This window comes from Podarcis pityusensis (genome assembly GCF_964106645.2).
Source record: "Podarcis pityusensis genome assembly, chromosome: 7".
NCBI classification, from domain to species: Eukaryota; Metazoa; Chordata; class Lepidosauria; order Squamata; family Lacertidae; genus Podarcis; species Podarcis pityusensis.
The window spans coordinates 32,490,353-32,502,659 of NC_138031.1; the positions used below are offsets into that span (position 1 = coordinate 32,490,353).

The 12,307-nt window shown below is 45.7% G+C and overlaps 1 protein-coding gene and 1 long non-coding RNA gene across 4 annotated transcripts in view; both read left to right on the forward strand.

Annotated features, from left to right (window-relative positions):
• Window positions 1–12,307, forward strand: part of LOC308481379 — a 916,155-nt gene that overhangs the window by 753,241 nt on the left and 150,607 nt on the right. The window lies entirely within an intron of this gene.
• Window positions 7,367–12,307, forward strand: part of JPH1 (junctophilin 1) — a 67,814-nt gene continuing 62,873 nt past the window's right edge. For 2 of the 3 annotated variants that reach the window (XM_081013417.1, XM_081013418.1), the window contains exon 1: window positions 7,368–7,888. In XM_081013417.1, coding sequence (XP_080869543.1) covers window positions 7,510–7,888 — 379 coding nt within the window. In that variant the 5' untranslated portion in view covers window positions 7,368–7,509. Of the gene's footprint in view, window positions 7,889–12,307 lie in introns of all 3 variants that reach the window. The other variant, XR_013988542.1, reaches the window with a different exon arrangement.

Below are 12,307 nucleotides of genomic sequence, written 5' to 3' on the forward strand. Positions count from 1 at the left end.
GGGTCTCCGAGTGGAGGAGCAGCATGACCATATTTACGGCTGTTGCTATTCTGGGGCAAGCATGCTGCCTCCTCTCTCCTTGGCACCAGAAGCACATTGCCTGTCCCTTCGTCTTTCAACACTCACTTCTAGCAAGAGAGGATGAAGTGAAACATACAGTTTACTTGGGAGGAAAATTGCTTGCATGCATCAGTCTTTTTAATGGTGGGGGGGAGGGAGAATCTTAACTGGATACCCACCCTAGGTATCCACTGTACACAATAACCTGGTTTAGTGGCAATTTAATACGCTTCTTATATTTAGGCATTATAGATCTATGACTCTTGCAGCCTGTTCTTTACTTATAAAATACAGCTAATCTCAAGTGTTGGGTCATACAGGTTCAAGGCTGTGTTGGGTTATCATCACCTACCACATCTTGGCTTGCCGTCATATTTAGCAAACTGTATAAAGCAAGCATCAGCATGCTTGTTGGGTGCTGCAAACACTGCAAAATTCCTACATGTGAAACACTTTTCTGTAGGTATTAGCATGCAGCACCGTTGTAGATTTGCCACTGTTAATGCTCACATGCACATCTGTTTTACTGCATGTACAGGCATTGGAAAGTTGCAGTGAGCGAGAGCTTCAAAAATGAGGTTCAGATCTGTGTGATTGTCATGTCTCATGCTCTGTTTAGAGGCGGAATATTAATTATTATCCCTGTTTGCATTTCATTTCATTTCATTTACAACTACAACTTTACCACCAGATGAAGTGTAGCTGATGGGTCTCAAACCTTTGGTATTTGCCAACATGTAAATATAGGCTCCAGTGGATTGAGTCGAAGAGACCAATTGTGGGTGCTGTAGAGAGATATGAGGGACAGATGGGACTCGTCAACCTGGAAGGCAGCCCATCTAGAAGAAGGAAAACTCTGATCCTAAACCTTTCTGCCTTGTGGCTATATTCATTCATGAGAAAGGCTTGGGAAGTAAACTCTGAGTAAAAATCTGTACATGCTGCCATGTGCATCTTCTTTGGGAGAAGAAAAGGCTAAAGTGTAAGTCTTACACAAATCCAGACAGGAGTCCCTAAAACAACGTCTTGTATGCCTCCTTCCGGCAACACCTGCAGCGAAGCTAGTGCCAAACATTTTGCTCTGCTATCCTTTGGACCACATCAGTGAGACCAAGAGGGGGATACTGTCATCTGGGCAGCCCAGGACCTCCATACAAACTGCCCAGGCTTGCACCCCAAAGAGGTCACTTTGGTGCTACTAACACAGCAAAAACAACACAGGAGGCAGCAATTATAAGTTACTGGTCTCTGCAGACACAGCAGGCACTGTGATTCTCCAGCGGTTTGACTTCACCTCCAGAGGTGAATTCCATTGCCTCTTGAGACAGGTGAATGCCAACAAATTTGTGTGTGTGTAAGAGAGAAGGGTGTGTGAAAGTTAATGAGCTAGAAACCATGGTCCCTCATCTTCTTCAGAAACCTCCACTGAATAGTAGAAGTGCAATGGACTTGTGTCTGTGTGGGTGCAGGAGGGGCAGACTACACACTTGCCCTATATCTTGACTTACTGGTGTATATATCTCTGTGGTGTATATACCGGTGTATATATCTCATCTCATCAAACCTTTTATTGGTGTCACATACAACATCCAAAACAAATCAATACAGAATTACCACTTCCCCAGTGGCACAAAACATTTGCTAAAAGAAAGGAGGCAGAGCAGTCTATCGTTACATCTCTTGGTCTCCAGGGAGATCAGACGTCTGCAGTGTATTTTGACAACAAAAAACCGAATAGAGATATTTAGCCACTAACTTGGTGTGCTCCTGATCATTCCCCAATAATAGAAAATGTATGACCTCTGACTCTGGTTTCCATTTGGGGATACAGAGTTGATCTAGAAATTGCTGGTGGGGATCAGCATATAGTTTACAATTGAGAACCATATGTGTGAGGGTTTCCACCAGCTGGTCTTCACATGGGCAAGTTCTTTCTCCTTCCACCCTGCCTGAGAACCTTCCCCAAAGGAGGTTTGATGGATTTGAATTAAACCTGGCCAGTGAAAATGCCCTTCTTTCTTGAGGGTTAAGCAGAAATTCAAGATAATTATGGCTAGTTTCATGTGCCCAAGAAAGTTGAAAATAAAGAGAGGAACATTTCATATACCCATCACATCCTACAGGTTCAGTTCACGTCCTTTGTGATTATATCAAATTTAGGATGCACAGACAATCCCATGTTGCAAAGGACAACTGGCAGACTTTCAAGCACAGCATTAAGCCGCCCTGCAATCATATGCACATTTATGTTCTGCTTGAGGGCTTCCCATAGGCATCTAGTTGGCTGCTGTGAGAACAGGATGCTGGACTTGATGAGCCTTTTAGTGTAATCCAGAAGGGCTCCTCTTATGTTCTTATAGGGTAGCACGGAGACAGTGTTGATTGCAGGATGCCAAACAGGCCTCATGCGCCAGAATAGAAGTGGACACACCTGCAATAAAGCATGTCATCCCAGCCCAGGAAAATTGGCTTCACATTTGGTAAGTCCCACTGAGGCAGCAAAATATACTTCTGAGTAAGCATGCTTAGGACAGTACTATTAATAAACAATGAAACTTCCTATGCACTAAGTCCTACTGAATGCACGGGGGCTCAACCCAGAACAAGCATGCCTACCTACTTTCAGTTCTCAGTGTCAAAATACTTCTGTTCCATGTTTTCTAAAAAGCCTGTCATGGCTGGGTCTTGGATATAATCTAACAAGAAATTAGATATTAGTGTCTGCAATGATGTATAACCATCTGCTCTCTGTGTAACCAGATGTTGTAAACTCAAGTGAAAATGTTGGGCATTAGCTTTCTGCATCATACAGAGAGAGAGTAAATATGATGAACTAGATGGTATAGTTCAATGCTATATATTTCTACCCAGTATTTCTTGCTAACAGGTAAGTATCCTTGAGATATTAGCCTCAATTGGCCCTTGAAAAGCTCAATGATTGTTGCCCATCTCCGCTCATGAGCTCACCTGCAGAACCAAAGAGAAAAATAAGGGTTTGTTTCTTCCCAGCATGATATATACATGTGGGCAAACTGGAGAAGAGGAAAACAATACTTAACAAAAAGCATATGAAAACAGCGGGATAGCTGAGTGGTTGACATGACGGTTGATGCAAAAGTAGAACCCTATGTAATCAGTGTGTTTGAACACGGTTGGTAGAGCATCTGCCTTGCATGCAGAAAGTCCCATGTTTAACCCCTGACATCCCCATGTAGGGTTGAGAGGGATTCCTGCTTGAAACCATTGACAGCTGCTGCCAGTCAATGCAGACATTGCTGAGCTAAATGGACTGATGGCCTAATTTTGGTATGGCAGCTCACTGTGTTCCTATGTAACAAAAGCAAATGATACTCATTTGACCTCGCAAATTACTTCCCAGTTTTCCACCTGTGTAATTCTCTGCTCAAAAAACTTCAAGAAATATATCTGAATAAATATGTGTGTGTTGTAGTCAACTATGTTCTATTCAGAGTAGACTCACTGAAATTAATGAAATTAAGTTCGTTATGTCAATTACCTGGATGTAACCATGTTGTGCATAACCTTGGCAAGGCCTGCCTTTCTGAGGAAAAGTCTTAGGTGCTACACTAATTACCTCTATTTCCCTTATTCAAGACTTTTGTTTTTATCATTCTACTGCATGAGGAGATGAGACTGATGCTGGCTTTCCTAGTAAGTTTATGACTAAGGTAAGATTTGAACTGAAGACTTCCTCGCAGCCCACACTTCTGGCAAATAACAATGCCAGTTCACATTGTTCTACAAAATACACATGTCTTCAGCAGGGACTCTATTGTTTTTCCATTTGTGAGACTATCATTTAACCCTGGACACTGCTATTCCTCCTTGGAGAGAGGGACTGACATTTGACTGTCATTCCACTTACAGGACTGTCATTTAACTGCCATCCCACTCTGAACACTCAATCCTTCTCGTTGCCATGGCAACCTACATTCCACCGTTTCTCCAAGGCCCCCTTCCTATAGTTTTTTATTTCCATTTTCCCCCTTGCCTGTCATAGTTTTCCCTACCTTCCATTTTGGTACCCCAGTGCCTCTGTAATACCCCCTCTATTTTTCTCTGACCCCTACCCATTCCTCAAGTCAATTCATCTTTCTGTTGCCGAATAAGCTCTGACTTCTGCAAAAATATTTGCAGTCCCAGAAGGAAGTACCAATGAGGTCAAGGTAGACAGACTGGTAGTTTATTTTGTTTTGGCCATAGGCCATCATCAACAGAGGTTATTTCCAGTACTTATAGACTTATAGACTCCTGACTTATCTTTATTGTTCTGCAGTCACTGTTCTAGCACCCAGTTGTTTGTCAAGCCCTGTTTCGTGGGAATGCAAAAAGCTAACTTTCGATTGAGACAGGAACTATACTTCATCTATTTATTACTTCCAGATCTTACCTACATATGTAATTCCCCACCTGCCACCACCGGCACCATTTGATTCTCACAGCAACCACTTAATTTTTTAAAAAAATCTCTAAACAGTTTACATGACAGTCACTTCACATAGTGAATGTTATTTTTAAATGGTCCCCACCATAAGAAACAACTGTGGATCTGTCCCGTGTGTTCCTATACATTTTACAGTTTGGACTTTCTTACTGTAAAACACTTTGATAAACTTCTTACATCAAGCAATTTTAAGAATGTAAGCAGAGCTGTGCTGGATCAGGCCCATCTCAGGGGCAGACCTTGGTAATATGCTGCCCTGTGGTAGGCCATTTGACACCCTCCCCCCAGCCCTCACAGGCTTTTGGAAGGAGGTGCAAGGCTCTGGCAGGGTCCTAGAGCCCTCCTATCGCCTTCCCAAAGTCAGGTAAGTGCTCACCCAGCGTTGGTACGGAGGACTCTAGCACCCTGTCAGAGCCCTGGCACCTCCTTCCCCAAGCCATATATGCACCTACTGGGCTTTGAGAAGGTGCTCTCCTCGGCTGCAGGCCCTGTACAACTGCACTGCGCACACTGCCCTAAATCCGCCTCTGCCCATCTTGTTTAGCATACTGTTCACATGTGAATCCCACAGGACATAAATGTAGATATGATTACAGGGTCCAATGCTGTGCCAGAAAGTCTGCAAATTGTTCTCTTTGGACTGTCTGTATATCCTAAGTTTGTTAATAATCACAAGCATTTCATGGTTTTCCCACAGCAAAGGACTCTACTTCCTACATTGCTCCATCTGGAGAACTACCCCTTCATTCCTGCTCTCTATTTGAGAACACATTTATCCCATGACTGCTAAGCTCACTCAGGTTCAGAAGACACACTCATCCAAATGTTGGTTTAACTGCTGCACCATGCTGAGATAAAAGGACTGGGGAGGAGCAAAGTGGGTGGGAGTCCTCTTCAGGAGCCCACACCTTGGCTTGGCTTATAAGAATATGAGAATGTTGTATCAGGCCAGTGTACCTTTTCTAGTCCAGCATCCTGCTCTCACAGTAACCAACCAGATGCTCCTGGGAAGCCCCGGCCAAAGCAGGACCTGAGCATAAGGCCACTCTCCCCACTTGGGATTCCCAGAAACTGGTGTTCAGAGGCAGTGGATCAAGAACAACATGGAGGCAGAGCATTTGCACCAGGCCAAGGTCAATTGGGGGACGCGGGTGGCGCTGTGGGTTAAACCACAGAGCCTAGGACTTGCCAATCAGAAGATCGCGGTTTGAATCCCTGCGACAGGGTGATGTCCCGTTGCTCGGTCCCTGCTCCTGCCAACCTAGCACTTTGAAAGCACGTCAAAGTGCAAGTAGATAAATAGGTACCACTCCGGCGGGAAGGTAAATGGCGTTTCCGTGCGCTGCTCTGGTTTGCCAGAAGCGGCTTGGTCATGCTGGCCACATGACCGGGAAGCTGTACGCCGGCTCCTTTGGCCAGTAAAGCGAGATGAGCACCGCAACCCCAGAGTCGGCCATGACTGAACCTAATGGTCGGGGGTCCCTTTTAACTTTACCTTTAAAGCCAATTGGATCACCTCTGTTTCTATATTTGTTGACGCTCTCAGAGAATTAGTGAGATGGGTAACTGATTAAATAGTCAACAAAAGGGCACAACAGGAAGAGTTTTAGCCAGCACAATCCCTGCTATGCTCATTTTCTACTTGCAAGGAGGTGTGTTGTTTGTTATTTTAAACATTGGAGACCTTCACAAATGGCATACCTCACCTATAGACTGAAGTGAGATACAGTGCATTCTACTACCTCACCTTATTGCATCAGATACAGAGACTGGGGCACCTTCCTTTGTTGGGAAGATTGCATGTGATTACTGATAGAGGTTAAAGGCAATGGATGGTTTAAGGTAAACAGAAATCTCTCTGGAATGTATGAAAGGGAAAAACCAGGCCATTGACAGTTTGGCTCCAGGGCTGGCAAACTTCCAGCACCAGTCCCCACCACAAGCTATCTTCACACAACTGGGGATTAAGCAGTAGGAGGGTTCAAAGCAACGTGAAACCTGTCATTTTTGAAATTAGCAGGTTGCTTCAAAAACCACACACAGACAAGTTCTCTCAGAAGAAGGGAGGTGCCTACTAAGGATCAAGCTTGCTTGCGCCTAAAAGCTTCTGAACTGAAAGCTTTCCTTTTTGAGTCTAGATGAGTGAAGAGAGGTTGCAGAGGATGCACGGTGAAGGAATGCACTCTGTGCATGCTCAGAGCTCCTAGCTTATTATTACTGTACTTGATATGCTCTGAGTCCAAACAGAGTCATGCCCGGCATTGCAAAGCAGCTATGGGGTCGAACCCACAGGTTGTTGTTTTTTAAGTGCTGAACACCTGTTCAACACTTTCCACAAGTGCATCCTCCTAGCCCACACAGGATGCGCATCCACCATACATTGAAAGCACCTGTCTCCTCGCCTCCAGAGAATCCTGGGAACTACTAGTTTACCTCACAAAGCTACAGCTTCCTTTGCAGGATTGGGCGCGCGGGGGGGGGGGATGTTATGTGCTTTAAATGTGGTTTAAACGTATGGTGTTATGGCTCCCCCCCCCCATGGTCTCCTGGTCGCTCCCTCACACCTTTCCCTGTGCCGAGGCGCCGGCAACACCCCCTTCCCCCTCAAGCGGGATCCGCCTCACGCGCGCACCGGTGTGTCTTTTTTTAACCTCCTTTCCCCCGCTTCAAGAGTTCCGGAAACTGCGCGCCTGCCTCGCTCGCCTGAGGCACCTGCCCCGCCTCGCCCCCTCCCCTTCCCGCCTTTTTCCTTCTGCCGGGGCAGGAGCCGGCCGGCGGCCGGGCTTGGGTGGGGCAGGAGGGGACGGCGGAGGGGAGGAGCGCGGCTGAGGGCGGGCGCCAGCGCCGAGCCGAGGAGCGCTGCCTGGGACGGAGCGCTGGCATTTGTCGCGGGAGCTTCGGCAGGGGACGCAGCGCAGCGCCCCGAGAACAGCAGCAGCGGCGGAGGAGCCGAGCTCGGCCCGGGCGCGCCCCGCTCCCCCTGAATGACGGGCGGCAGGTTCGACTTCGACGATGGCGGCACCTACTGCGGCGGCTGGGAGGAGGGCAAGGCCCACGGGCACGGCATCTGCACCGGGCCCAAGGGGCAGGGCGAGTACGCGGGCTCGTGGGCGCACGGCTTCGAGGTGGTGGGCACCTACACCTGGCCCAGCGGCAACACCTACCACGGCTACTGGGCGCAGGGCAAGCGCCACGGCTTGGGCGTGGAGACGAAGGGCAAGTGGATGTACCGCGGCGAGTGGTCGCACGGCTTCAAGGGCCGCTACGGCGTGCGCCAGAGCCTCACCACCCCGGCCCGCTACGAGGGCACCTGGAGCAACGGGCTGCAGGACGGCTACGGCGTCGAGACCTACGGCGACGGAGGTGAGTGCGAGAGGCGGGCGGGCGGGCAGCGGCCGCCAGGGGGCGCGCGGAGATGGCGCGCCACGGCTTCCACACGTGCGCGTGTCCAATCCCCGGTCGCCGGAGTGCAGCGCTGCGCTCGGCAGCTTCCCGAGTTGGTGCGCTCGCTCTCTTTCACTTTTTATTTTTCCGATCTATGGTTTGACAAACGCGGGTAGCAGGTGCATTCTTTGGAGCGTCCCGCTTGCGAAAGGGAACGCGCGGCGCTCTAGGTTCGAGGAGCAAACGAAGAGGAAGAGAGCCTGCAAAAGTTTCGCCTTGCTCACCGCGAGGATTGCTCAGAGTCCCGTTTTCTCTGTAAAAAGTATCGACCCCACCACCGTGCATAGGTGGCAACCGCCGCGAAGCCGATGGCCCTTTGTAGCTTCATGCAAAAAGTGAGAGGCGGCTGACACCCTGCTGCTGCTGTTGATCTTCCGCCTTCTGGGAATGAAACAGGCGCCGATAAGGGAGTATTAGCACATTTGTACGGCTTGTCTTGCACAGGCGGTTTGCAGCGCAGACAAAAGATAATGCCCCCCCCTTCTTTTTTTTCCTACAATCGCACAGTTCAGTTCATCAGATACATCCGAGTGTGGGCTGTTGTCCACCAAAGCCTATGCCACAATATATTGGTTAGCCTTTAAGCTGCCATAAGGCTCTTTGTTGTTTCGGCCGCAGCATGCTAACCACAGATATTCCTCTGGAATTTCCAAATTGAATTAGATCCTCCCTTCAATTCTCCTATAAGCTGACATTAAAAGAGTGAGGAAAGTCCACCCTTTCTGCCACTCTGATTGCTGTGACAGTATGTTAAGTTGCTAAGGGGGATCTAATCTGCATTAAATCGTTTTTGAGTAAGCACCCTGTTATCTGCTTGGGCACATAATTGCAGTAGGTGTTGTGGGATGAACTGAGTATGGGCTGCTAGACTTAAATTTAGATGGTTGCCTAGGTTGCCTTCAGGCATCCTTTTCCCACCTCAGCATTTTCGAGCAATACAGTTGCTTAAGTCTCTCCTGAAAACCCTGAACACAGTTTTTAGCTTGCTCAACATCATGAGTTTGAGGCTGCATGTATACCACACGTTTAAAGCACACACGCTCACACACCCCAAAAAAGAATCCTGGAAACTGTAGTTTACCAATCACAGAGCTACAATTTCCAATACTCTGAACAAACTGCAGTTCTCGGGATTCTTGGAGGAGGCAGATGCATGGGGTATTTAAAATCAACTTTTACAAGGGAGGGATTAAATGTTACGGTACTGTGTTTTCAGGATTGTTACTTTTCTTCACCAGCAGATAGAAATATTTCCAATATTTTGCCTTTCTGGAATGCAGAACCTTTTTGCAGTTTGTTCTTCTGTGCCTGATGGCCAATTCACACAGTAGCGTGTTAGCCCTTGACACCATGCTCCTGAGCCTGCTACTGGGTAAACCTCATTCTGATTTAAACAGAAGCTGCGTCAAGATAGAGCTGGTACCCTAGAGTAGCATCAGGCTAGTTATCTTTTCTAAGCCACCCTCCTTTATTTTTCTGGGGTGTTCAATCAATAATTAAATCTCAACAAAAGCAAGGATCAAATAAAAAGCCGCTGTAAAACAAATAAAATCCAAAACAAAACAGAAATGTGATGAAATGACAAACAGGAGTAGCTTGGGGCCAGGCAAGCTCACCAGGAGAGTGCATGCCATAGGCAGGGTGAAAAAACCAAAAGACCCCCTCTCTGCAATTGCCATCCAGTTAATCTTGGGTAGTGGGCAGAAGGTCCTCAGATGAAGGATAGAGGGCATAGTCATATTTGTATGGAACAAGACCATGTTCCCATGGCATTTAGGGATTCATAGGTGGTAACCAGGACTTCAAATTGTACATGGCAATAGGCTGGCAGCTTGTGTAGATTTTTAACTACTGGTGGGATGTGATCACTATAGATGTTTACAGTCAGCAGCCTAGCAGCTGAATTCTGAAGTTCCCAATAAATCTCCAAAGGCAGCCCCATGTGCCACATGTTTTAGTAGTCCAACTGAAAGTTTACCAGGGTACAGAAGCAAACTGTGAGCAGGGCGTCTGTATCAAAAGAAGTTGGTGCACCAGCCATAACTGATGAGTTTGACAAGGCCGAATAGTTATAATTTGAGAGCAGTGAAGATGGTTATTGTTCTGAAAGCACTTACAGCATATTTTACCATCGATATCTGAAATGTGAACTAGCCTTGCATCTAGGGGGGAAAGTTCCTAATTTCTTCTGGCAAGCAAAGTGAGCATAACAGGGGGCATGAAACGGGAGTTCATTTAGGTCAGTTAAGAGTACATCTTGTCCAGATAAATTGTTTCCCTGACATACTGTACTTGTGTCATATTGAGCACTGTACAAAAAACAAAAATAGGCTGGATCCTTGCCATTTACAATTACAAAACTCATCTAAAGCTGTTGAGCTGCTTTTGATTTATTCCAGCCCAAATGTATAATGGGATCAATCTACTTAAAATTTCAGTGCACTGCATACAATAATCACACAACCACCTCAAGCTATGGGAGAGGCAGGATAATAATATTTAAAGTAAATAAAACTTGGGCATATTTATCTTGCTTGTGTTAGCAATTAATGCTGCATAACTAGTATGTAGGAAGTTTGCTGTGGTACATTATTCTGCAAAATGTGGTCGGCAACACAAAAAAGTCTGTGTTTTAATATCCTAATCCAATTGCCCTTCATTTGGATAGAATTTGCCATTGATTTCAACAGAACTTGCTTCCAGGGAAGTATAGTCAGATCAGCGGTTCTGAAACTTATTTTTATGAGCCACAGTTTCAGAATAAAAATTTCCTCATGCCACACCATTTTTAATTGATAAAAAATACACTGGAAAACAAAAGAAAACAACTCTTAGCAGTGCTTGATTTAGAACACAACTGCTTTATAATACGATCAGGGGACATCCAGAAAGTATAAAACAATGCAGCTAGCTACAGAAGAACATGAACAATTCCCAAAATATATTTATAAACAAGCCTCTTACACATGTACCTTAAGTATGTATACAAAGGTATCACTTGATGCTCTCATTTTGAAAAATTATCTATCCATATTCCACAAATAAAAATAATTTTATTGCTACACTGAAATGTTCAAATGTTTGTTTGATTGTCCTTGAATCTTCCTGCCACATTTGCTAGCCTCTCCTGCCACACCCTTTGAGAACCACCAAGTTAGGGTATTGGAAGAAGAGAAGAGTTTGGATTTGATATCCCGCTTTATCACTACCCGAAGGAGTCTCAAGGTGGCTAACATTCTCCTTTCCCTTCCTCCCCCACAAGAAACACTCTGTGAGAGTGGGGCTGAGAGACTTCAAAGAAGTGTGACTGGCCCAAGGTCACTCAGCAGCTGCATGTGGAGGAGCGGGGAAGCAAACCCGGTTCACCAGATTACAACTACACCACAGTGGCCTAACTGCCCTGTTCTCTGCATGTTTATTGGCACACAGTGGGACTTACGTAATTCAGCAAAGAAGTGAACTGCATATTAACGCACACAACATTCCCCAGAACTTCTTCAAAAAAGAAAAGAAAAAGCTGTTTCTGGAGCAGGAAAGTGGCCACTGAGGCAGGGGAAGGGCATATGGCTCTTGCCCATCATTTCCCTGCTCTACATCATTTCCCACATGCAGCTAGCCTACCTGCCCAGTGTGGGTTGTTTTCATCATCACTCAGAGAGAATGAGTTCGCTCATGGCTGGTGGTAGAAGAACAAAAGTCCATATATTGCCAGCTTCAAAATATGACTTTTTATTTTAACATTGCAAGACAAAACCTCAATTTTCTGGCAGATATCTCTAGATTTAGAGCATAAATCTGAGTGGTGCTTCAGCATATCCTTTGTGTTAAATAGAGACTAGCAACATTTTTAATGGAAAATGTTCGGCACAGTCCTCTGTGCAGGTTTACTTGGAAGTTAGTTTGGAAGTAAGGTTGCCTCAGTGCAGGACTGCAGCGTCAGAGTTCTTTTGTCAAAAGACCAATTCCTAATTCTCATCCAACTGGCCATGCAATTTTATTTGCAAGGCTGGATTGTATAGTGATCTGGGGGGTGGGATGTTGTGTGCTTTAAAATCTAAGGTTCGTGTGTTAGACGTCATTAATAAGAAGTACCAAACATGCCTTTCTGTCGTGTTTGTGGGTGGCCACTTTTTCTCAGCTGTTGGAAGAACAATATGTGAGAATAAAAAGTAAATATTAACTATGAAAGATAAATATTTTATTCCAAAGGAATACATTTGCTAAAACATCAGATGTTTATTTCAAATGGGTTTTTGTAGTTTGTTGACATTGTTTTAAACAAAAGAGAATCCTAATCTGCATCTTGCTTGTTTTAATATTTGTAGTTCATATATTTTA